We start from the raw sequence: 21,443 nt of genomic DNA, 5'->3' as shown, positions 1-21,443 counted from the left end.
AGAAAATGGAATACTGAGAGAACTTCATAATGGTATTAGGCCGGCATCTGAGGGTCAGTTTGTGGTAATGCTATGCGACAAACAGCTCTGATATGAAACACACTGCAACGGTTAGCTTTTCTTGACATAGCATGAGTGGCTAATGTCCCAAAGCAACACAAGGACTGAGGGGCTCCACAGTGGATGGCTGAGGAGTATTTTAAAACATCTGGCATTCCTTAATGTGTGCCAACAATGCAGAGTACACGGGTGTTTTTTAAATTTTTCTTCCATCGAAAGACAGCTACTGCAAGTTTTACTGGCACCTCAACTTCCAAAAAGAGAATGCTGTTCATTGCAAGTCTTGAGATTTCTACAGTACAGCTGAACCACCCCTTTGGCTTTCCTATTATTCCCCAGAATGCCGCATCTGAGTAACAGGGCTTACCAGTTGTTGGAGCTGCTGTGGTGACGGGCTTAACTGCTTCAGGGGAGGCCGCATAGTTGGAGATGGCGTGAAGAGAGTGCCTTTTCGGCGCTTTGATTGCCGAGATCCGATGGGGGTGCTCTCTCCCTCGACGCCTACTGCACCGCGCAGGTTTACGGGCAGAGTCAGTTCAAACAGCATCGGTGAGATTACAGTGGAATCTCTACGATACAAATCTCAACCTGAACTTTGTTCATTATCACGACTTAGCTAACAAAATGCATGCACTGCAGCATGAAAGATGCATTTGTATGAATTTGTCTAAGGAGACGCACACACCACCTGTTCATACTCACAAAGCGTGGTGCATTGCCAATGCGTGCAGATTTATGGTGCTAATCCACCACACACACACACACACAAAAAAAGAAATGACGATGCACACTTTTATATGCAGTGCTCTAATAGAAACTTTCACTAAATGTACATTTTCCACAAGGTTATGCTGCTGAACTGAAAGTGGGGCACTACACAAATTTCACTAGGCTCAGGGTTCTCCCGATGGCGGGCAGCAGCGATTTTGCTGCCCACCTTTCGGTCTTCAAGTCTGCTACCCTTTGTGCGACTTTCTGCGACTGTGAAGCCGTTTCAGACACTGCAGCATTTAAGCTTCATTTCAGGATTGCGTTGAGCCTTTCTAAGGCCTGCTCGCTTTTTCTCTCTTGTATCTCTGTGCTTCCTTCACTCTTCGAGTACACTGAACTGCCACGGTTTAAGGATGCTTCCCGGCACAGGTCACGGTCTGTGTGGTGAAGCACCCCATAACGCAAAGGCAGGGGTGGAAGCAGGATTGAGCATTTCAGAGCAGCTCAGGGAGCAGTAATAAAGCCATTTGAAGCAGCTTTGAAACACCGAAACGAGAATTATGTTTCTGAGCAAGTTTATAAGGTAAAATGTCTTTGATAATTGCAGTTTTCTCTTTCTAAAATACAAAATCTCCGATCTGATTCCTTTTTTACACCAGTTCAATGCCTTTCCAACTTTGCACTCATCGCTGACAAAACAAACAGCCAAAGCATGTAAAGGCACATGATATAACATGGGCTGACCTTAGCAACAACTTGGAACAGACTAGCAGCAAACGTAACACTTGCTGGTGCGCTTCATAACTGAATACCTAGCTTGACCTAAAGCATTTGCCTATTCTGACTTGACAGATTCAAATGTAGAGTCTACCCCTTTGAAGCGCTCAAACAGTGTCACTAATTTGGAGCTGAGATGAATGCGCATGACTTTTCTGTTCTCTATCTTGTGCATATCCTTTTTGAGCCTATTCCTGTGCTGATAAATTCCTAAGCACTGGTCAGTAGTGCCTTCAGGAAAGGTAGACGGCACTGAAGGGTAGCCTTTTCATCCTTCAGCTTTCTTACTTCCCTGCCTCCTGCCAATAGCCGATTCTTTGCTTGAGCAATGCTGGGGCTCATCTTTAACATCTTGGCAATAGGCCCTGTATGGCTTTCCGACACTCTTGAGAAGCTTCCTAGTGATTGACACCTTTAGCGTACCAACCCATAACGCTTCAAATATGATTTTGTCTGCCGTATTCCTGACAAGCTTGTCATTGACAAAGAGGCTCGATGATGAAGTCTTATTTTCACCGCAGAACCATTAGAATAACTCGCGCAGTTTTTAAAGTCGAACAAGTTTCCTAATGGCTCACAGTAGTTTGAGCTATCTGCTTCGCTTGCTGCTCTCATTTCTCTCTCCACCGGTGATTCAAAAGGCTGGGAGGAGGTGTTATGTCACATGCACAGCATATTTTTTTCGCAATTCCCTCTAATCGTCTGTGGCTCATACTAAATTTACTTGCAAACAAATATTTATATTCCAATTTTTACAATGAAGGCAACATAAACCTCATGCACTGTAGCACTAGCAAAACGCCGATGCATGGAGTTAACAAATGATTTGGAGTCATGCTATTAGCTGGATGTGGGTTCGATAAGAAAAGCACGCACCAGTGTGAGCTGCCATTATTTGATTTATACCACAGCTACCCACCCTACACCCGTCCTGAAAGGTCCACCCTTCAAACCTTCCTGGGAAGAACCCTGACTAGACTGTAGCAACCCAAGGATTCAAAGTCGGAATAGCAGAAAAAAAAAAAGAATGCATATACAAAAAGAGAAATAATTTTCAGGTAGCACATAACACTTTCAGGTTAGACAAATACGAATAAGAACAAAACAAAGCACAACGGCAAGGGGAGAATTAGGCTGCCTGCATCCATCCATCCTCTCCCATAAAGAGATCACAGCCATGCCAAAACAAGCAGTTATATACCTTTCACGTATGCAAGCAGTGTATCAAGGACATTGTCCCTAGCCAGCACAATCTCCATGAAGTCCTGGATGTGTCGTTGGGTCGCAGAGTCCGTGCTAAGCAGGGGGCCTAGTTTTCTCGTGGGGCTGAAGCTATCCATGCGGAAGACCAGCGCAGATAGGACCAGCACAGCTGCCACTGCCAGATCAGCATCACTCCTGCAGCCACCTAGGCCCTTGGCACCATGGCCGTGTGTGAGAAAATGTGCCGGCAAGAAACTGTACAGGTCTGGGGAGAAAAATGGACAAGCCAACTTTGGTACCCTCGCCAAAAGTATGCACTTGACACTGCAATATACGTATTATGTGTATCGCCCTTGGTGCACAAAAGTGTAAATATCATCACTCATCATCATCAGTCAAGCATGCTAAGCCTAACCGGAGTGCACGCAGATCTCCACAGACTACTAAACAAAACTGCAGGAATGGGCACATGCAGCATACTCAACAAAGAAAAGTTCAGGTGCCAGCTGCCAGAAACGAATAAAGCTTGCCGACAGGTGACTACGACCATATAATGCCATTAATTATTAATATTTAGTTTGCGCCCCCCCATATAGACACTTTACAGCACGGGAGCATAAGAGGTGCCATATTCGATCACATGACCCCCGCTGCCATTGAGCAACTCCTCAGCACTCACGACGTATGGCAAGGCGATCTTCAAGCTTTCACGGGCGGCACAAAGGCGTTCTGTAGAGGCATATATTTGTGACATTAAATGTTTGCATAAGGCTGATAATTTAGTCTTCTTCTGACTACCCAATTTGGTCTGAACTTGGTGACAAACGTGTAGCCTCCTGCGAGCTTCTATTTGTCCCCTTTTTTGTCTCAATTCATAATGTGATGGTCGTTGTGGAAGAAGTCGTTCATTTTCAAGCTCCATAAATTATGAGCATATTGAAGTTGAGAGCTTTTCCAGTGTTCTGTATTTAGCTGCTAGGAGAAATGTGGAAAAAATTCTTGGTGCTTAGCAATAGATAAAATTTTCAACAGAACGTACACGTGTGCGCATATGATCGCTCACTTTGCAGCCTGCACATTGTTTTAGCCTCCGGTAATGTCCTGGGCAGTTTACACAGTAAAATGCATGTTGTCCACAAGATGGGTTCAATGTTCAACTGTTTACATCAACCACACTGAACTGCGCTTCTCAAATGCAGCCACTACAAACATTACACTAGTACTATGTCATCTACTGTGTTAGAATTCTTCACTGACTAGCCTGCACCTTTACCAAACGAGATCAGTTGAATACAAAATGCTGTCTTACAAAAGCTCACGGTTATGTTCTATGTTATGCTGTGTACAGAACAATTATTCTATGGACTGTGATGTCGAAAGTGTGTCGCCGATGAAGGTTATGAACATATGTGCCTTCTCCACTTCATGCTAGTATCCAAGAACAATGAGGAAAAGGGGAGTTCGAGCCACAGCGTAGAATTTATAACACCTCTGCAGTTTTTACTGGCACCAACAACGTGTCAACATGGTGTCTTCAAAGAAACATGCACATAAGTAAAGACAGAAAACAACTTAGAAAAACAAGTGTGAACTCCAAAAATTCTTACCCATGAGCTGCCTGTTAAATTTTCAGTGGTCCAACCGCAAGAACATTTTTCTTGACTTCATTGTTATTTCACTATTTATTTGCAAATAAATAGTGAGGGAATAAATAATAAATAAATAAATAAAGTGCAGGAAGCAGTGCCACCCAAGAAGGATAGGAAAAATATGAAGTATTTGGCAATACAGTCGAACTCAGATATATATTGAACTCGAAGGGGATAGCGAAATAGTTCGATATATCGATAATTCGATATACCGAAATCGGTTTGAGACGCCACTTGCAATCATGAAAAATGATACTGTATTTGTCACGTAGTCAACCGACTCGCATTATGAACCCACCTCCCACTTTTGCCCCCAGGAATTTGGAAAAAAAAAGCGTTCGGTGCCACGTCCCTACGTTTAGACCGTCGCATCCACAGCTCATTGGCAGCGTGCCAAGATGCTATGCAGCGATACAGTGTTCTACACTGTAGCAGTGATAACGCCACGGCGTTACTTTTGATAGATCCTGCAGTGGCAGGGAGCGAACTTGGCAGTGCCCATGATGGCTCGACTGCACAAGCCTGGTTCAATTTATCACGCTGCGATTGGGCCAGGTGTAGTCCACTGCCACAAAATCATAGGAAAGCTTGATAGCTGCAAATGCCATTTGAAGTGAACAATGCTAAAACTCGGTGTCATTATCGCAGCTGACCGCATGCTATCGTTGATTTATAGATGTAAGAATTAACGACGTTCGCAAAAGAAAAAGAAAAAGAACCTGTCGATAGCTTACGCTGCGCCAGCCGCATGTTCAGCACAAATAAGGACGACTCTCGCAAAAAAAAAAAAAAGAAAATTGGTACTTCTTAACATCCGCAGCCGCCACAGCATACGCTAATGAATGACTCCCGCAAAAAAAAGAAACACAGCCGCCGTCAGCCGCCGCGCGCAGAGCGTTCACGATACACAGTGGAGAAAGCGTCTGCCAACCACGGGCTGAGCTGGCTCGTCCACGCATGCGCAGTGCGTGCTGTTGCGAATGAAGGCCGGGAAAGGGAGAGGAAGGGGAGAGATAAAGCTCAGCAGAAGAGTGTGCACATGCTTGCGTTTCATTTTATCGCATTTTTACCCTCTCCCAAACACCACGGCCGCATTGGTTCCCTCTCGTTCCTTCACGCACATGGCTAGCAAACGTCACATGCTGGCGCGTGGCAGCGATCACCGCAGAAGCGCGTGCCTTCGGGAAAAGAGCGCGGCGCTGCCCTAGACAAGCCATCACCAAACTGTGCCCTCTCATTTCTTCCGTGCGTGGCTTAAAAACGTCAAGTGGCAAACGGCAGAGGGCGATGTGATCGTCTTTGGGGAAGGTGCACCGTCCAATGCGTGATGCGGAGTTCAATACACAGAACGACTGGTGAAATTGTGTTGAAAATATGACGCAGCTTTCCTGTACTTTTATAGGGGAGTTTCAAGGGGATATTCCGTGAGTTCGATATAACCAAAATTCGAAGTATCCGCGTTCGACTGCAATAGATCAGCAAACATATTTAATTGGTGCATTTAACAATAAATAGAGAAAAAAGTTCCACTGATGTGTTGCGAGGGGAAAATAAGAATCTTGGAAAAGTTTTGTCCTGGCGAAATATAAGTCTCTGAGGGACAGTAAAAAATATAGACGTTACGTGACAAACCAGATTTACTGTTGTATAGCATATATGAAAGACTTGACGGCATAGTTTAATTAAGTGGTTCCAGGTTAAGATGATTTAATATATGTGTGAATAAACATGTTGTACGGCAATCAAACAAAAAAAACCTGGCAGACAGACGTTGGATACACTCAAGTGGAAGAATGTCCTTATTATACTAGTACGGGTCCCATACTACTAAAGCATACTTGAGAACTGGTCTGACTAATTATTACAGTTATTGGTACAGAGGATTATGACATATGTGCTGCCCTACTATTGACAAGGAAATGATAGTGTCTTTCATAATACAAAATCAGCAAGTAAAGATTGCATACCAAGCCAATTGATGTGTTCTTAAAGCTAAGAGTGAAAAGCATGCCTATAGGTCATTACAAATCTTAACAGTGTTTCTTGGAGCTTTGTGGAGGCACTGTTTGGCGGAGTTTTATTCAACAAAGTAAAGAAAGCGTTGTTTGACGACTTGATAAGAGCACAAGCCCCTGCGACTCCGCCAACGAAGACATTTTTGTTTTTGTCTTTTTGTCACAGCCTAGCGTTTGCAGGTAGTCACAGTACCAGAAACCGACAACGAGGATGCCAGACACACTGTCATTCGCAGTACCTGTGTAAAATGTTCTTGATTTAAGACACAAGCAGTGCCTGGTGGCTAAGTGGCTCGAAATAGCGGCAGTACTAGTTAGTGGAGTCACCTGTTGAGTGCAAATCGATCTGCTTTGTGTAAATAGCTATTCACCCACAGTTCTATCACCCTCAGCCATTTAGAACAATATAGCACGAAAGTACAAGGACAAGCTTCCCCACAATATATACAAAATGCACTCCAGCAATGCCCAGAAGGCGAACTGCAACCTATTGTCTCGATAACACGGCTAAGCGGACTACAAGTGTTTCTTTTTTTCTTTTTAAGTTCTGGAGTCTATATTAGCCTCAGTCATATGCGGTATGGAACAAAAAGCACGAATTTTCGAGCTTGCAACTGCCAAAGTTTGTTTTTAAAATTTATTCATACCTCCCCCCCTTCAGGGTACGAATAAAACATTACAGAGGAGAGTAAGCGTCACTTCAAGGAACAATCATACTATGTAATGAGACAAGAAATCAAACTAAGACTCATGTTATTGAAACTGTAGAGCTTTAACATACGCGGTCCAATGACTTTGTTGTTATAACACACTAGATTGTTCTATATGCCCCATACCCTTGAAGATTAGGTACTATATTTTTTTATGTTCAAGAAAAAAGCAAATGATTCAATTGCACACAGCATTGCAAACCACATTGCATTTTGTGTCCCAACCACCTAATGATTTCAGCTGGCAAGCATTGCCACTAAAGCCTGTGTTTACCTCTGGAATTCCCTTACATTTTCTGGTTTTGGTTTAAATAAGATCATGACCAACTGAACGTGACACAGGAGCCACCACAGCCGAATCATGAAACGAATACAGACTATGAAAACCACAGTTCAGGCAAGTCTTCTAAACATGACTAAACACTATCTAAGCCAGTGAAGCATTGTTACATAAGTGTGTAGTTCGCTGTCCCCCAAGCCACACAGAACTTACCGCAGAGGATCTTCTCAATAAAGGCAAATGCATGGCAAGGATCCACATTTTCAGAGTTCACCAAAGAATCCCTGCAGAGAAAAAGGGAAAGGGTTGGAATCACTGCCCTAACCACTGAACCACTGCGGCGGATTGTTTTTGAGAATTTAACATCTTGCAAACTGATCAATACTATGGGCCACCTGGTATGCTTCCTCAATCAGTGCTGGAAGAAAAGCACAGCAAGAGAAGAAAAGACTAACAGGAGAAAATCTGCACTTTAAGTCCAGCTTCAGACCGAGTTATGAGGCAACCGTTGCATCAAAGCACATGTGCATGTCAAAACTTTAATCGTGAAATGAATAAGAGTAATAAAAATGCAATCAACATTCCAGAGTAGCTCAGATATCAACAGAAAAAATTTATACTATACAAAACAAACACATTTCCATAAATTAAATTGGTGAAAAGAAACACTGCCCATAAATATTTTGTGGTGTTTAGGGAGAAGGTGAGGTGATAACTTATGGTGTCTTCAGCTGACGGCACTCGTGGAGCACTGTGGCAGTGCCTGACAAACCAACACCGCCACAATCGCAACATTTTGCAGCATGCGCCAGCGTCTCTAGTTAGCAGTAGCTCTACACACCATTTGTCGGAACGTAGGATAGCCTACGAGACTCTTATCTGTCTCGGAGGCTATGCAGGAGTGCACAGAAAACTCCACGAGTGCTGTCAACCGAATACACCATTACACTGGGTACAGTTCATGATTATGCACACAGGAAGGTTTGACATTTTGACTTTGTTTATGCGACAAGAGATCTGCTGAATGTTTCCGCGAAGCCTATGTAGCCCAACATTTTTTTGCCCCCTTTCTACAGAAGAACAACAAATTCAAGGGTTCAACAGAACCCTGTCTGGCGAGGAGGAAGCACAGTGTTTGAAGAAAGCATATTGATTGGGACCACGGCACAATCTTGGCGTAAGGAAATCTTTTTCTTCACGGTTGATTCTTGAAACCTTCTACAGAAAGACCACGAAGAATGCTGCTAACCGGACGAAGGGAAATCTCCCCAATATCTATATGCACACTCAATTTGCTGTCAAGTAAGAAGCAGCCCCCATTTTGTCCATTCTTTCACTATGATCAAGGAACTCGCACAGATGCCGAAGCATCAAATTTTAAAGCCTTTTTTATTATTTGCCAAGTGTACGTTTCCGTCAACCACAGGCAAGAACAAGACAGCTAAAACAGATGGGAAGCCACCGGAGCCAAAAGATGTCACAGCAGAGTGAACGCGCTAAGTGTGCCGAGAACTCGTAGCACCGTCCAATTTACTGCTGGCGATTGCAGTAATTTCAGCCAGTATTTTTCCCAGACTTTTCCAACTTGTTTACATTATCCAAGACAACTTTAGGAGTTTCCTGGGTGCACAATATTCCCTTGAGAATTACAGGTTTTCCAGATTGCTTGACATCCTGATATTGTAGACAGATGGCAAACAGTGGCCATGAAAACATCCCTATTACACCTCAGGCAGCCATATAAATTTTATACAACAATGACAGGCAGAAAACGATGCTGCCTGGTGAACAGTAGTTGATGTCCTAGGCTGCTTTTTCCAGGTATCACTGTAACAGTCGTGGAAGTAGGCTTGAGCATTTTGAAGCAACTTTGGGGCAATAAAAGGCGAGTTTTGGAGCATTCTACTTATGTTTTGCAGCTCATTTCTGAGATAAAATGCCTCTGATAATTGAATTTTTCTATTCCTCACATACAAAACCTGAAATCTGATTCCTTTTTATGCAAAGTTCAATACTTTTGCAACCACACACACAACTCTGGCAAGGCAAGCTCAAACAGTCAAATGTTTAAAATAACATAGTCTGACCTCAGCAACAATGAGGAAGAAACCAGCAGCATACGTAACGCTTGCTTGTATGTGAACACCAAGTTTTTGCTATTTTAACTTTATACATTAAAATGTGCAGTCTACCACTTCGATGCACTCGAGCAATATCACTAGATTCAAATTCACATAAATGGGCATGATACTTACATTCTTTATCATGTGCATATCTTATCTTTTTTCACCTTATGCCAGTACAGATAAATTTCCTAGCACTGGTCAGTAGTGCATTTTATATGGCACTGAAGGATAGCCTTTTATTCCTTCAGGTTCTTTACTTCACTGCCTCCTGTCAACAACTCCCAATTTTATTGTTTCAGAAATGCTGGAGCTTCACTTTTAACATCTTGGCAATATGTCCCGTCTGACTTTCTCACCCATTGATATTTGAGTGACTGGCACCTACAGCTTATCATCCCAATACGCTTCGAGTATGCTTTTGTCAGACCTAGGGCTGACACGCTTGTCATTGACAAAGAAGCTCGGTGGTGAAGTACCTGCTTGATTTTACAGCAAAAGCATTAAAACAACTCAAGTAGTTTTGCAACTGGAAAAGTTTCCCGACTGCTTTTGACAGGTTGCACTGTCTGCTTTGTTGCTGTTCTTGTTTCTCTCTCCACCAGAGATTCAAAAGGCTAGAGGAGGTGCTATGTGAAATGCACTGCAAATTTTTTCGCAACTAATTCCTTCCAATTACTTGCGGCTCATATTAAGTTTACTTGCGAAGAAATGTTTACTATGCTCTATGCTTCTGGAGCATTTGAAAATTTTATTTCAACTAAGGGCCCATGAAAATCTATTTATTAAAGTTTAAAATGCATACGAGCAATAGATACCCCATCAATTGCCTCCGTAACACAAATTCTTAAACCGCCTTCATTAACACTGAAGTGATGGGTGATCGAATATGATTCTCCTCCTCTCCTCCCTCAACTCAACGCACGTCAGAACACATGAACAAAGAGAACAAGTCGTGATGGCACCCTACCCCGTCCTGTCGTGCCCGTTTAAGTTCTGAGCGTCCAACGAGCGGGCATGCCCAGCATGCTCCAATTACATCACAAGGGAGGTTTGCGAAAGGGGATGTATTGCCCGAATTGGCTGTTCACCCCCCCCTCCCCCCGCCACCCCCGGAGCACTTTTTAATAATTATTTGTAAATTATAGGCTCCATGCAAAGTTTTAAATTTCACTCGAATACTCACAAAGACCACCTCTACAGATTCCTTATACTAGAAAATTACTGCGAGTAGCATTTCAAAGCACACTGCAAGATGCGTCCCACCTCTCCCACTGGCACGTTGCCATCGTTCCTATGGTCAGTTAAATTTGATAGTAAAACATTGTGAGAGCACTTTGGAGTAATTTTGGAGTAATTTGGGAGCAGAATGGAGCAGAATGAACAGCCCTGTTCATTCTGCTATTCTCTTCATTCTTCCATCCCTGCCATAAAAAAATAAAACCAAACTGTTTGGCATCCAAGTCTCACTGCTACCACCAGCATTAAAAAAGAATTTTGCAGTGGCAAGATAAAGTCAATGCAGCTTGCAAAAACTGTCTAGATGTCGAAGAGATTTGCATGCTCACTAACGAACGTTACACAACACATGTTTCAGTCTCACACTGAAAATCATCGCTTTGTAGGAGAGATGCAAATGACTTCCGAGCTGCAAGTTGGCTCTTTTCACAATGCAACTGGTAGGTCAACTAAAGCTCATTGCTAGGACTTAAATATTGTTTAATATCTAATGGTAGCAGTCACACCTTCTCTATGGGTAAGGCATGGAAAGAGTTAAACACAATATGAATCATCACTGTGAAGACGCTAAAAAGAAGCTATAAGAACATTAAAATGCCTTTTCATCACTCATGACGAACCCTTTGGAATGGGCAAGACACTCTTGAAAGGCTCCCCTAGTGGCAAACAAATACAGCAGAATAATTAACAATGCAGCGCATCTAGTTTCGTGCCCTTTTCTCCCCCCCTCATAAAGTAATTTGGTCAGCTAGACTTGCTCCTTCTGAACATTTATTTCACTCAGTAGCTATTGGCCCTTATGTGCAAATGCATTAGTGCCCACTGGTAAGGTACACGGGTAAGATCTAGATTAACTTCAGCCATCCAATGCTCCTAGAGGTTTCAGCTAAGCCTCAGATCCCCATGCGTATTTCCACTTCGCCTTCACAGATTACCATAGCAGCAAGATCCAAACCTGTGAAGTCACGCTCAGAAGCCACCACATATCCATGCAGCCACTGGGCCACGTGTAAGCATTTGTATATAGACCGTGACGGGTATGAATACAAATGCAAGGGTCAGCTGACGTGATAAGGTGCGTGCCTAGCGCCAACTAGGTTACATGAACAGAACTACTGAATACCACACTATGGCCATTTCGAAAACTGGAAGCACTAGCTCATAGTAAGTGTGACCTGCACAATTTTAAGAAGCCGAGTCCACACTGCTTTCCCAAGCATACAGCATAGAAATACGGCAGGTTGGGAACTGCCACAAGTCCACAATTGGCACTGATTGCCACAGGCTCTCGCATTCCCTTTCAGACTGCTTCTGACTGCACGCTCGTGATGTTAGCTCCACAATACCATTACTCTTTACTGAAACGATTACTCTCTAGGTTACACATCAAACTAGCTTCAGTACATGCCATCACAATAATTAAACCATAAAATTTAGACAATTTTGACAGAATGGACCAACTGTTCACCCACCTTGTTGGCACAGTGGTTAGGATGCCAGACTACAGTGCAAGGTACCCGGGTTTGAACCCAACTGCCTATGGCTGCATTTTTATAGAGGTGGAACGGAGTAGCATCCATATGTTGTGTGATTTCAGTGCACGTTAAAGAAACCAGGTGGTCGAAATCGCCCGAGTTCCCTGCAACGGCATCTCTCATAGCCTGAGTCACCTTGGCAAATTAAACCCTACGTAAACCCTAAGCGCACTAACCACCACACTACCACAGCAGAGCACATTTAAAGGTAATCACCGAAAGTCAATGTACCTTTGAATGATGTGAACTAACCTAACCAAGTGCCCTGATTTACTAAGGCTTGTAATCGGCTAGTTGCGCATCACTCACAGTGAGGAGATGAGGTTCAGGAGCTGCAGGCCATCCTGCAAGTCTGAGACTGCATGCACCTGGATGTTGTGGCAGGCCAGCTGCATGATGAAGAGAGAACGGGAAAGCCTCAGGCAGCAAAAGGTCGGACAAGCAGTTCAGAAAATGTTTGCACATGAAGGGGGTAAAAAAAAATTCAGCGCAAGACTCCAATATGACTCCAAGTCAATTGTGGGGGTCACCATCAAGGACACGCCTCACATCAGGAATATACGTCGCAATACTGGTACAATTCCGTCATGCATGTCTGTAATTTTAACAACATAGTGTTCTTCAACCATTTATAGAGAAGTGGGACCTACTTCTACCACCAGTTTCAAATGTCAGAAACCGATAATGGTGCGCACACAAATACAACATTTTGCATGCTGAATGCTGTCCAACTCTCAAGCAAACCACCCAGTGTATATTTATATATTTTGATCATGGGCCTGCTTAATGTGGTTTTTTCCTTCAAAGGACCATTTTGGAAGAAAAAATGATTTTGGAAAATGTTTAGCTTCTAGTCTTCCTAATAATGTAACAGCCCCCTCATAATACTTAATAATGTTCAAATCTATGTGTCAAAAAGAAAGTGGTATAGATAAAAACTAAATTCAAGATCATTTAACAATGCATTGGTACCAATGTTCAATACCTTCCACAAAACCAGTGGTTTTTTTAAGATCAGCTTCTAAAGCCCTTGCACGTTATACTTGTATTGATGCAAAGCGTGTACAGGTTGTGACATATAAAAGGTTTAACATGCACTGGCACTACATCGTACAGAGGTGCCTTGCATCTTGATTTCATCGAAACTCAACCACCATAACCGGCAATGAAGCTACATCCTTGGGCTCAGTAGTTAAGCATACTAACCACTAAACTATTGCGGCAGGGAGGAACAGTGGTAAATAATGCATATCAGCATAAAATGAAACACCTCCAGGACAGAGCCTTGAACAGCAAAGTGAGATCTGAAATGGGGGAGGCCGAGTACTAGAGCGGATGATTTTTAATTTGATGACTTAATTCAAACCCCGACCTGCATTTCCTTACAAGCCGCCAAATGGTCTGCCTTGGTACATGCAGCCATCATCAGCAGCAGCAGCCGCAGCAGCAGCAGCAGCCGAACTATACCCACTGCAGGGTGAAGGACCTCATCCGCCCACCTAACTTTCTCCCGCCCCCTTGTATGCTTTCCTTCCCTTGGAATCCAGTTTGTTACCCTAAGCGACCATCAGTTGTCCTCTCTACGCACTACATGCCCTGCCCATTTCTTCTTCTTGGTTTCCCATAGAATGTCATTGTCGAGTTATTTCTCTGACCCCCTCTGCATGCTTCCTATCCCTTAGTGCAACCAGTGGAAATTTATTCATGCGGGTTAATCGCAAGCATAAACAATGATAACAGGCCCCCTTTATCAAGTCTGCTATAAGGACCCATTTTCAGCAGATTTCTTGATGGGCTTCAAGATTTTCAGGGTCTCCATGGCAGAAGCTCCAAGAGCAGCTGGACAAGGGCCAGGAAGCTGCTTTCCAAGCAGATGACAGCACACAAGGCTAAAAGCATAAGGAACTGATGAAAAACATGGGGAAGCACAAGAAGTGTTTATGACTACATAACTTTTTAGCAGAAGACATCAGTTAGAAACACTACATAGTTCATCACAGATGTTATGTGGTGCTCTTTGTAAGTTTCTGTAGCATGATTGAAGTCACGGCAACATATTACATGACCTAATGAGACAATTTGTTAAACAAGCAGGTACCAGTGCCATTTTCTCAGGGCCCCTCAGCAATCCCAGATAAACATCCAGAAAGAAACCTTGACAATGACGTGAAACCAGCAGGAACCAGCTAGTAGAGCCAGAACAAAAGCAGTGAGCTTTGCTGCTAGAATCATATTCTAAAACCAGCAACCAGCAAAGTTCCAGCTAGGGACTGCCATTCGACACAGGCCCATATAAGCTGCTTCAAGCAGCTGGCCTTGTACAAAATTAGCAAGGTGCCTGCTGAATGCTATATTATGATCTGCATACTCGCCAAGGTAACCCAAAGCGACGTGCTTCGATGCCATCAGACCACAAGTTGCTCAAATAACTCTGCACACGGCATTACACAAACCTGCAGAGTGAATGCTGACTCAGTTTAAGATTGAAGAAAATGGCCTGAAGATGCGCAGTGCACCAAGAGGGACACGGCACTGTACAGCTTCAAGACTGTTCCGGGAACGCCATAGGGTCTTCGAAGTGCGCTGAAGCATCGGTGCGAAGGCGTGTTGTGTGTTCTGCCAGTGCTTCCTTGAGTTGTCCAGGAGGCCCTGGTTCTACCTTCACAGAACGCCATATCGAACCGAGCACTGCAGCTCTTCGTTACCATACGTGGTCATTATTGTAAAATCTGTCATGAGTTTAGTTATGACCAACACGTATAAATACGTGTGCCTTTGGGCTCACACACCCGTGAGGCAAAGGGGAGCAAGCGAGCGGCCAGCAAGCGCGCAAGACAAACTAACCTTACGTCGTGTTCGTATTCGCGTCGTAATGGGCACCCGCCGGTCATGGGACGGATATGAATACCTAAAACTGTAAAACGGGCTGGGCTGTGAGAAGTGGCTTGTGGAATATGAGCCCATTCAAAAACGGTACATTTCTTGAAAAGGCAAGAATCCTGGTACGAACGAAAACATCGGCGAAGAAAGCACTCACCCATTGCAGGATGGCTGCCTCTTTTCCTCTGTTAAGCATTGCAGGTGTGTCTATCAGTCACCCCTCACGCAGACCATCGGCTAAGAGCAGGCCCAAACGACAGGACTACGCAGGGGCACGGCCCGTCGAGAGCGGCAGCGCGCAGCTAGAGGCGCCGATTTTGATCACGCGCAAGATGCGTAACGTACGAGAGCGAGGAGAAAAAAAAAAAAAAAAAAAAAGCGCATAAAACATCTGATTGGTCGAGGTACAGTGGTAGTCGAGGTTAATTGCCGTCATTGGCGGTGGACTGGTCGAGTGTCATTCCGATTTCGTATATTTCGGTTTCAAAACTCTCGATATAGACATAAAAGACAGAAAGACTGCATGAAATAGCCCCAAAAAGTGTATCAACATGCGTCTTTTTATTAGGCAAATATAAAATACTAAACAATAGGATATAGCACTATTATGAGATGCTATTTTCTCGAACATACAAGATCTACCTTGAAACATATTGCACCATCTAGCAGCTAGCACTGCGGCCTGCACAGGCACAGCTATGCAGCTGGCAAATACAAAAGTACTACGCATCTAACCTGCACAGGACGTCCTCGCATCAACGCCGGTCATTCGTTTCGTTAGTATTGCAAGTGGCGTTGTCTTGAAGGTGATGTGGCTTCAACTGCACCTCGTAGTGTCCAGCTTCATTCCTAACGGCCCTGATTACGTCCGTTTGAAGCACTTTCTCGACGTCTTTGGCCGTTTTCAGGAGCTCCTGGATTTTGCTCGAGTCAGTTTCGTTGAGATTCTTGACGTACTCTTCTTTTACCCTGCTCTTCGCTGCACGTATGGTATCCGGATCACCTTGAAAGACTTCCAGGATGACACGGTGGAGGCTTTTGTAGGAGTTAAGGACCAGCGACCTAGTGGAGTTCATATTGAAAGTTAACAAGAATCGCAGGAGTGGAAGCTTTAAACGATTACTCTGGCCGCACAAGCAACAGCGTCCGTAGTACGTCGATGTCAGTTCATGTGTCGATCTTCGGGATCGAGGTTAAGTAGAGTGAATATGATGCTTCCACAATACCACTTTCATATCGGATGTACCCGCGTGCGCCGACTGCTCTGCATTTGGCTATTTACTCGGCTATAGTCGACTAGTGTGATCCCGCTTTGTGAAGGTGAAAATAAATTATCACAGTTAGTTACTTTTGTAATTATTTGTGTTTTAAATTCAATATTATATGTTTTATGCAAAAGAAATTCTTCCTTTAACTAGATTTAAAAAGCAGCTACTGCGAACTGGAAACCATTCCGAAGCGTTCTGCAAGCATTCTGAGTTAACGCAGTTAACGCGTTTGTTGAAAGGTCATTTGAAGCAGCGCAAATTCTGATCAAGCACAGAGAGCTTTTTTTCTTCCTCCATGAAGCTGAATAACATTCAATGCACACAGTTCCCCGCAGTGCGAATCTTCAGCAAATGATTGTCTAAAACAACATGTCGGCTCGCTTGGGACTTGGGCTGCCAGCACGTCTCGGCTTCAATTCCCGGTTTTTTCAAAATCATTTCTTCAACCATGGGACTCGCAAGCGGAGTCGGCTGGTTTAAGACGTCCTCCGTCAAATAAAACCTCGATCATAATAATGTAACCATATCTCACAAGAGCTTTGCAAAAGGTAAGAGCGCCGTGGATCAAACAGGATAACGCGCACTATACTAGGTGCTCCTACACACCTATTATCCCGTAATAGGCAAATGAGTTCCCACCATTGAAGAAGAGAGTTTGGTTCCGACTCTCGACTCCCCCCGCCAATTCGAGGGGTGCGGTAGAGCACCGTTATCTAAATGCGTATGATCCTGAATAGGCCAGGGTGCCCCTGCCTTTCTCAGTGGTGCAAACATATCTTGGGATATGGGTTGTCTCTCATGGCGTTTTCGTTTTCTTTCTTTTTTTTCGCTGGATGGACGGGTAAAACTCTTTATTTGGTTCCAAAACGTTAGTTTAGAGTCGTGTGGGTGGATCCTCAGTCCGGCGGCCTTCAGTGCAGCTTCAGCCCCGTTAACCAGTCGTACATTGCTGGTCTTGCGGGTTATCGCTGCATAGGTTGGCCTCCCATTGATCTTGGAGGGGATTGAGGATTTTTGTAAAGTTGCCATGCGTACCGATTTAGGCAGGACATGTTCCTATTTTGCCGCAGTATATCCCCGCTGTCCCGCCTGCATGCTGGGGGGATAGACGGCAATTTTGTCCCGCCTTCGCTACACATGGCTACATTGGCCTGCCAAGCTCCACCAAGCCAGCTGAAATCATGTAAGCAACAATACAGGTGGCTCACGATGAAGCTGCGCCCACGAATCCTATCTTTTCTCAATCTAGATAGCCACAGAAAATTTGTTTTGGCGAGCTAGTGAGCTAAAGTTAAGGTCGAACCCGACGCCCGTTTTCCCATGCGTTTGCCCACGCCATTTAAGCCTAAAATTTTGTTGATTTGTTGGTTTTAATGATTCGTTATCGCACCGACGACAATGCTCAAATGGAAGTGCAAGTTCAATGGAGAACTAAGTAAGGAGTTCTCGTTCCTGAAGAAAACGAAGTTGGAGTGCAAATGGCCCCTGCAAAAATGGGGAGCAGACTTTTCCTTCGCTACCAGGGGACACCCTCACATTTTAAACACGGAAGATGATCAGCAGCCAAATTTGGTCGTACGTAGCAGCCATGGTGGCAGAACACTGCAGCCACTGATCAGATATGAAGTAGGCAAGACAGATGATCTCCAGCCTACGCTGACGAGCCACATGCAGCAACTTTATGAAGCTGGCCCCTTGTCAGTTGACAATGACTACATCAAAGGACCCCAACAGCCTCTCGACTACCAAGAGTGGACTGTGACACGATAGATAGAGTCATTGCCCACCTCAGTGCACGCATAGCTTCCGGGCTTAATGACATCCCCGCTGGATGTCATTATGTCATTCAGTGCCTTGGAACTGAATCAAGGAAGCAGCTGGCGGCTAGTTTTAGCACTATTATGGCGGGAGAATACGTACCAGCACACTGGCTCCGGGCAAGAGTGGCCATGATTCTAAAGAAAAGCGGGGACAGCGGTCTTCTTCGGTATTATCGACCCATATGACAGTAACAAGTGTACTGTGCACGGTATTTACTCAAGTATTAAAAACCTGGATGACTCCTGGGCAGAGAACAATGCCCATTCGACCGAGCTGCAAAACGACTTTCGTTGCGACAGGCGCCTGGAGGATAATGTGTTTGTACTGAGGTAGTGAAATGAAACCGCCCGAAAAAAGATTTGGGGATTGGTCTGCGGTTTATGGGTGTCGCGAAGGCATATGGCATTGTACCATATCAGCCACTAATTCGACTGGAGTCTTTGGGGATCCTCCCACTTGGATCAACCTGCTTTGTCGTCTATTTTCCAACTGCATAGGGGTGCCCAGAATGTACGTGCGGCATCAGCTCGCAGCCACTGGTGTTAAGAAAAGAGCTAAGACAGGGATTCCTTTTGTCCCCTATTTTGTATATTGCCGCGAAACCTTCAAAACTGTATTTGTTGTTTTTAACAGCCGCAAGCATACGGTTTTATCACTCGATCGCGTATCAGTTCTGTATTCTTTGTTCGACGATCGATGAGCACGTTTGTTGCTATCGCCGCCGCCAAATTGCTAAGTTCTTGTGCGGGCGCGAGTCAGACCAATAAAGAGTTTCTTCAGTGCAATCATCGACTCTTCATTTGTGTCATCGACCTTGTCATCACCACGTGACATCTGGTGGAAGTGCTACCCTTGATCCTTCAAGCAAAAACCTCAGCCGTATTCCTGTCGCCCTGGAAGACCAGCGTACAGGTCACCGAGCCACCGCCGACTCCAAGGCCTACAGCCCGAACATGGTCTGCTTCCTGACCCCATTCGATCTCGGAAGGCATCGACGCTGACAATGGCCCAGCCTACAGCGCCGGTTGTTTTCGTCCGACCCCGTGAGCCCCCCTGGTTCCATGGACGACCGGATGAAAATGCGGGAGACAGGATGGACCTTTTCGACCTTGTGGCAGAATTCAACGGCTGGAACGATGCTGCAAAACTCAGGCAGGTATACTTTGTTCTTCAAGGACATGCCCGAGTTTGGTTCGAAAATCACGAGACTTCTTTCAAGAATTGGGAGATATTCAAAGCACAGGTTTTGATGGCCTTTGCAAGTTCTCTCCGAAAAGAAAGAGCTTAGGCCCTCCTCCAATCAAAAATTCAACTACCAAACGAGCCCGTCCTGGTCTATGTAGAGGAGATGAAGCGCCTGTCTCGCCGCGCGGACCCTAACATGACCGAAGGTATTCCTTATGCGAGCCGTTAAAGAGTCTCTTTTTGCAGGGCTTGTCCGGAACCCGCCTAAAACTGTGGAAGAATTTGTAAGTGAAGCATCGACCATCGAGAAGACGTTGGACACCCGGATGCGCCACTACGAGCGACCACTTCAACCAGACTACTCATGCCACTACCCCAGTGCATCTACAAGCGGAGAGAACCTTCGGGACCTCATCCGGGAGATCGTACGAGAGGAGCTCCGCCGACTGCTGCCATCATCGCAACAACCCCAGGTGGCGATGCTCGCGGACGTCGTCCATGAAGAAGTCCAGCTGGCGCTGGGCGTTCCTAAAGCGATGACTCCGACGGCTCCAGTGCATGAATCAGCAGCGATGAACTATGCAGCTGCATTATGCCGTCCTGAACCCCGACGTGACCTCCCAAGCCGACGCGACCTTTCAAGTCCTCGCCGCTACCGTCCTGTTCCTGAGAGCTGCCCCTTGGCCCCCGCCCGCCAAGCCTACCAACGACCCCCAAGCCCCAGGAAGTGCGACGCCTGGAGGACTGCGAACAACAGGCCATTATGCTTCCACTGCGGTGAGGACGGCCGCATTCTACGCCACTGCCCGTACCGACGAATCGGCCTCCGCGGATTTGCAGTCGACGCCCCACGACCCCGCCCCGGTGAACGACCTCAAGGAATCGAGAACTACCTGCGTAGCGGTGAGTTGGCGCCACTAACCCGTCGATTCAATTCGCCATAGCCGTACAGGGCCCGCTTTTCGTCGCCAGGTCGCAGCTACGATGACAGTGTGCGAGGAAGAGTCCCCAAGCCCTCGTAGGAGAAACTAAAGGTAGCAACCTTTGGAGGTGAGGTTGCTCAACGGCGAAAAGACGAAGATCCTCCGCCGACGACGACCACTAACGACAACGCAGCCATTTCATTGCCGATCCACAAGACGAAATCGACGACAACACGACCAGAGTGCAAACCGACACCGCCGCCCAGCGAAATAACAAAGGTATGCCACGGTCATGATTTGAAGAAACGACGCAGCCGAGATCGGACACCAAGGCCCACGTGCAATGCGAGGACACGAATAAGCGACCTTGAAGTTGATGTCGACAGTCGCAGAGTCACTGCCCTGGTAGACACCTGAGCTGACTATTCAGTCATCAGTGGACCTTTAGCGTCTCAGCTCAGGAAAGTTACCACCGCTTGGGATGGCCCGCTCATTCGCATCGCAGGTGGCAACCTGATTACCTCATCGGGATGATGCACTGCAACAATAACCGTAAATGGGCGTACTTACCCCATCAGATTTGTGGTCTTGCAGCAGTGCTCCCGAGACGTTATTTTAGGCATGGACTTCCTAAATGAACATAGGGCTATCATCGACCTCCGATCCAAGCTCATCAACCTCTCCGCAGACAAAGCCATACCTGCTACGACTACTTCGACGCAACACGTCGCTTTAAACGTCCTCGATGGAGAATTGACCGTGCCGCCCCAATCAAGCGTCGCAGTCAGCGTAGGTAGCGCAGACATTGAAACCGCTGAAAGCATCGTCGAAGGGAATATCCAATTGCTCTTGGAACGAAGTGTCGGCATCGCAAGAGGCATCGTGAAATTCCGGAGAGGAGCTCAGGTGCTGGTAACAAACTTCACCGAAGAATACCGGCATCTCAACAAGGGCACGACGATCGCTTTTTTCGACGAATTAGCGGACCTCGAAGACGTATTCGCCCTCCACGACCAACTACTGGAAGACGCACCGGACCAATTCCGTCAGCACACATTTGACAT

At 45.4% G+C, this 21,443-nt stretch overlaps 2 protein-coding genes across 7 annotated transcripts in view; both read right to left on the bottom strand.

Moving 5' to 3' along the window:
* Nucleotides 1–15,517, bottom strand: part of LOC146209569 (uncharacterized) — a 63,369-nt gene extending 47,852 nt beyond the window's left edge. For 5 of the 6 annotated variants that reach the window (XR_014706610.1, XR_014706611.1, XR_014706614.1 and 2 more), the window contains exons 1-5: nucleotides 15,340–15,517; nucleotides 12,612–12,691; nucleotides 7,619–7,689; nucleotides 2,750–3,016; nucleotides 428–564 (exon numbers count right to left, since the gene is read on the bottom strand). Coding sequence is in view for 2 of the 6 variants with exons in the window: in XM_084601648.1 (XP_084457774.1) it covers nucleotides 428–564; nucleotides 2,750–3,016; nucleotides 7,619–7,689; nucleotides 12,612–12,691; nucleotides 15,340–15,378 (594 nt within the window). In the remaining 4 variants the exon portion in view is untranslated. The remainder of the gene's footprint in view (nucleotides 1–427; nucleotides 565–2,749; nucleotides 3,017–7,618; nucleotides 7,690–12,611; nucleotides 12,692–15,339) is intronic. The other variant, XR_014706613.1, reaches the window with a different exon arrangement.
* A 204-nt stretch (nucleotides 15,518–15,721) lies between these two features.
* LOC146209568 (complex III assembly factor LYRM7) lies at nucleotides 15,722–16,482 on the bottom strand. The gene has a single exon (XM_084601592.1). The coding sequence runs from the start codon at nucleotides 16,256–16,258 to the stop codon at nucleotides 15,938–15,940; it is 321 nt and encodes a 106-aa protein (XP_084457718.1). The 5' UTR covers nucleotides 16,259–16,482; the 3' UTR covers nucleotides 15,722–15,937.
* Between the last annotated feature and the right edge of the window lie 4,961 nt (nucleotides 16,483–21,443).

Source organism: Amblyomma maculatum, chromosome 1, assembly GCF_055883805.1.
Source record: "Amblyomma maculatum isolate TAMU_Amacu chromosome 1, ASM5588380v1, whole genome shotgun sequence".
Classification (NCBI taxonomy): domain Eukaryota; kingdom Metazoa; phylum Arthropoda; class Arachnida; order Ixodida; family Ixodidae; genus Amblyomma; species Amblyomma maculatum.
Note: the sequence above shows the minus strand (reverse complement) of the source record. Positions and strands in the feature narration are given on the sequence as shown.

Bases quoted from the DNA above. Each gene is read 5' to 3' on its own strand.
- LOC146209568 (XM_084601592.1), bottom strand. From the start codon at position 16,258: ATGAACTCCACTAGGTCGCTGGTCCTTAACTCCTACAAAAGCCTCCAC.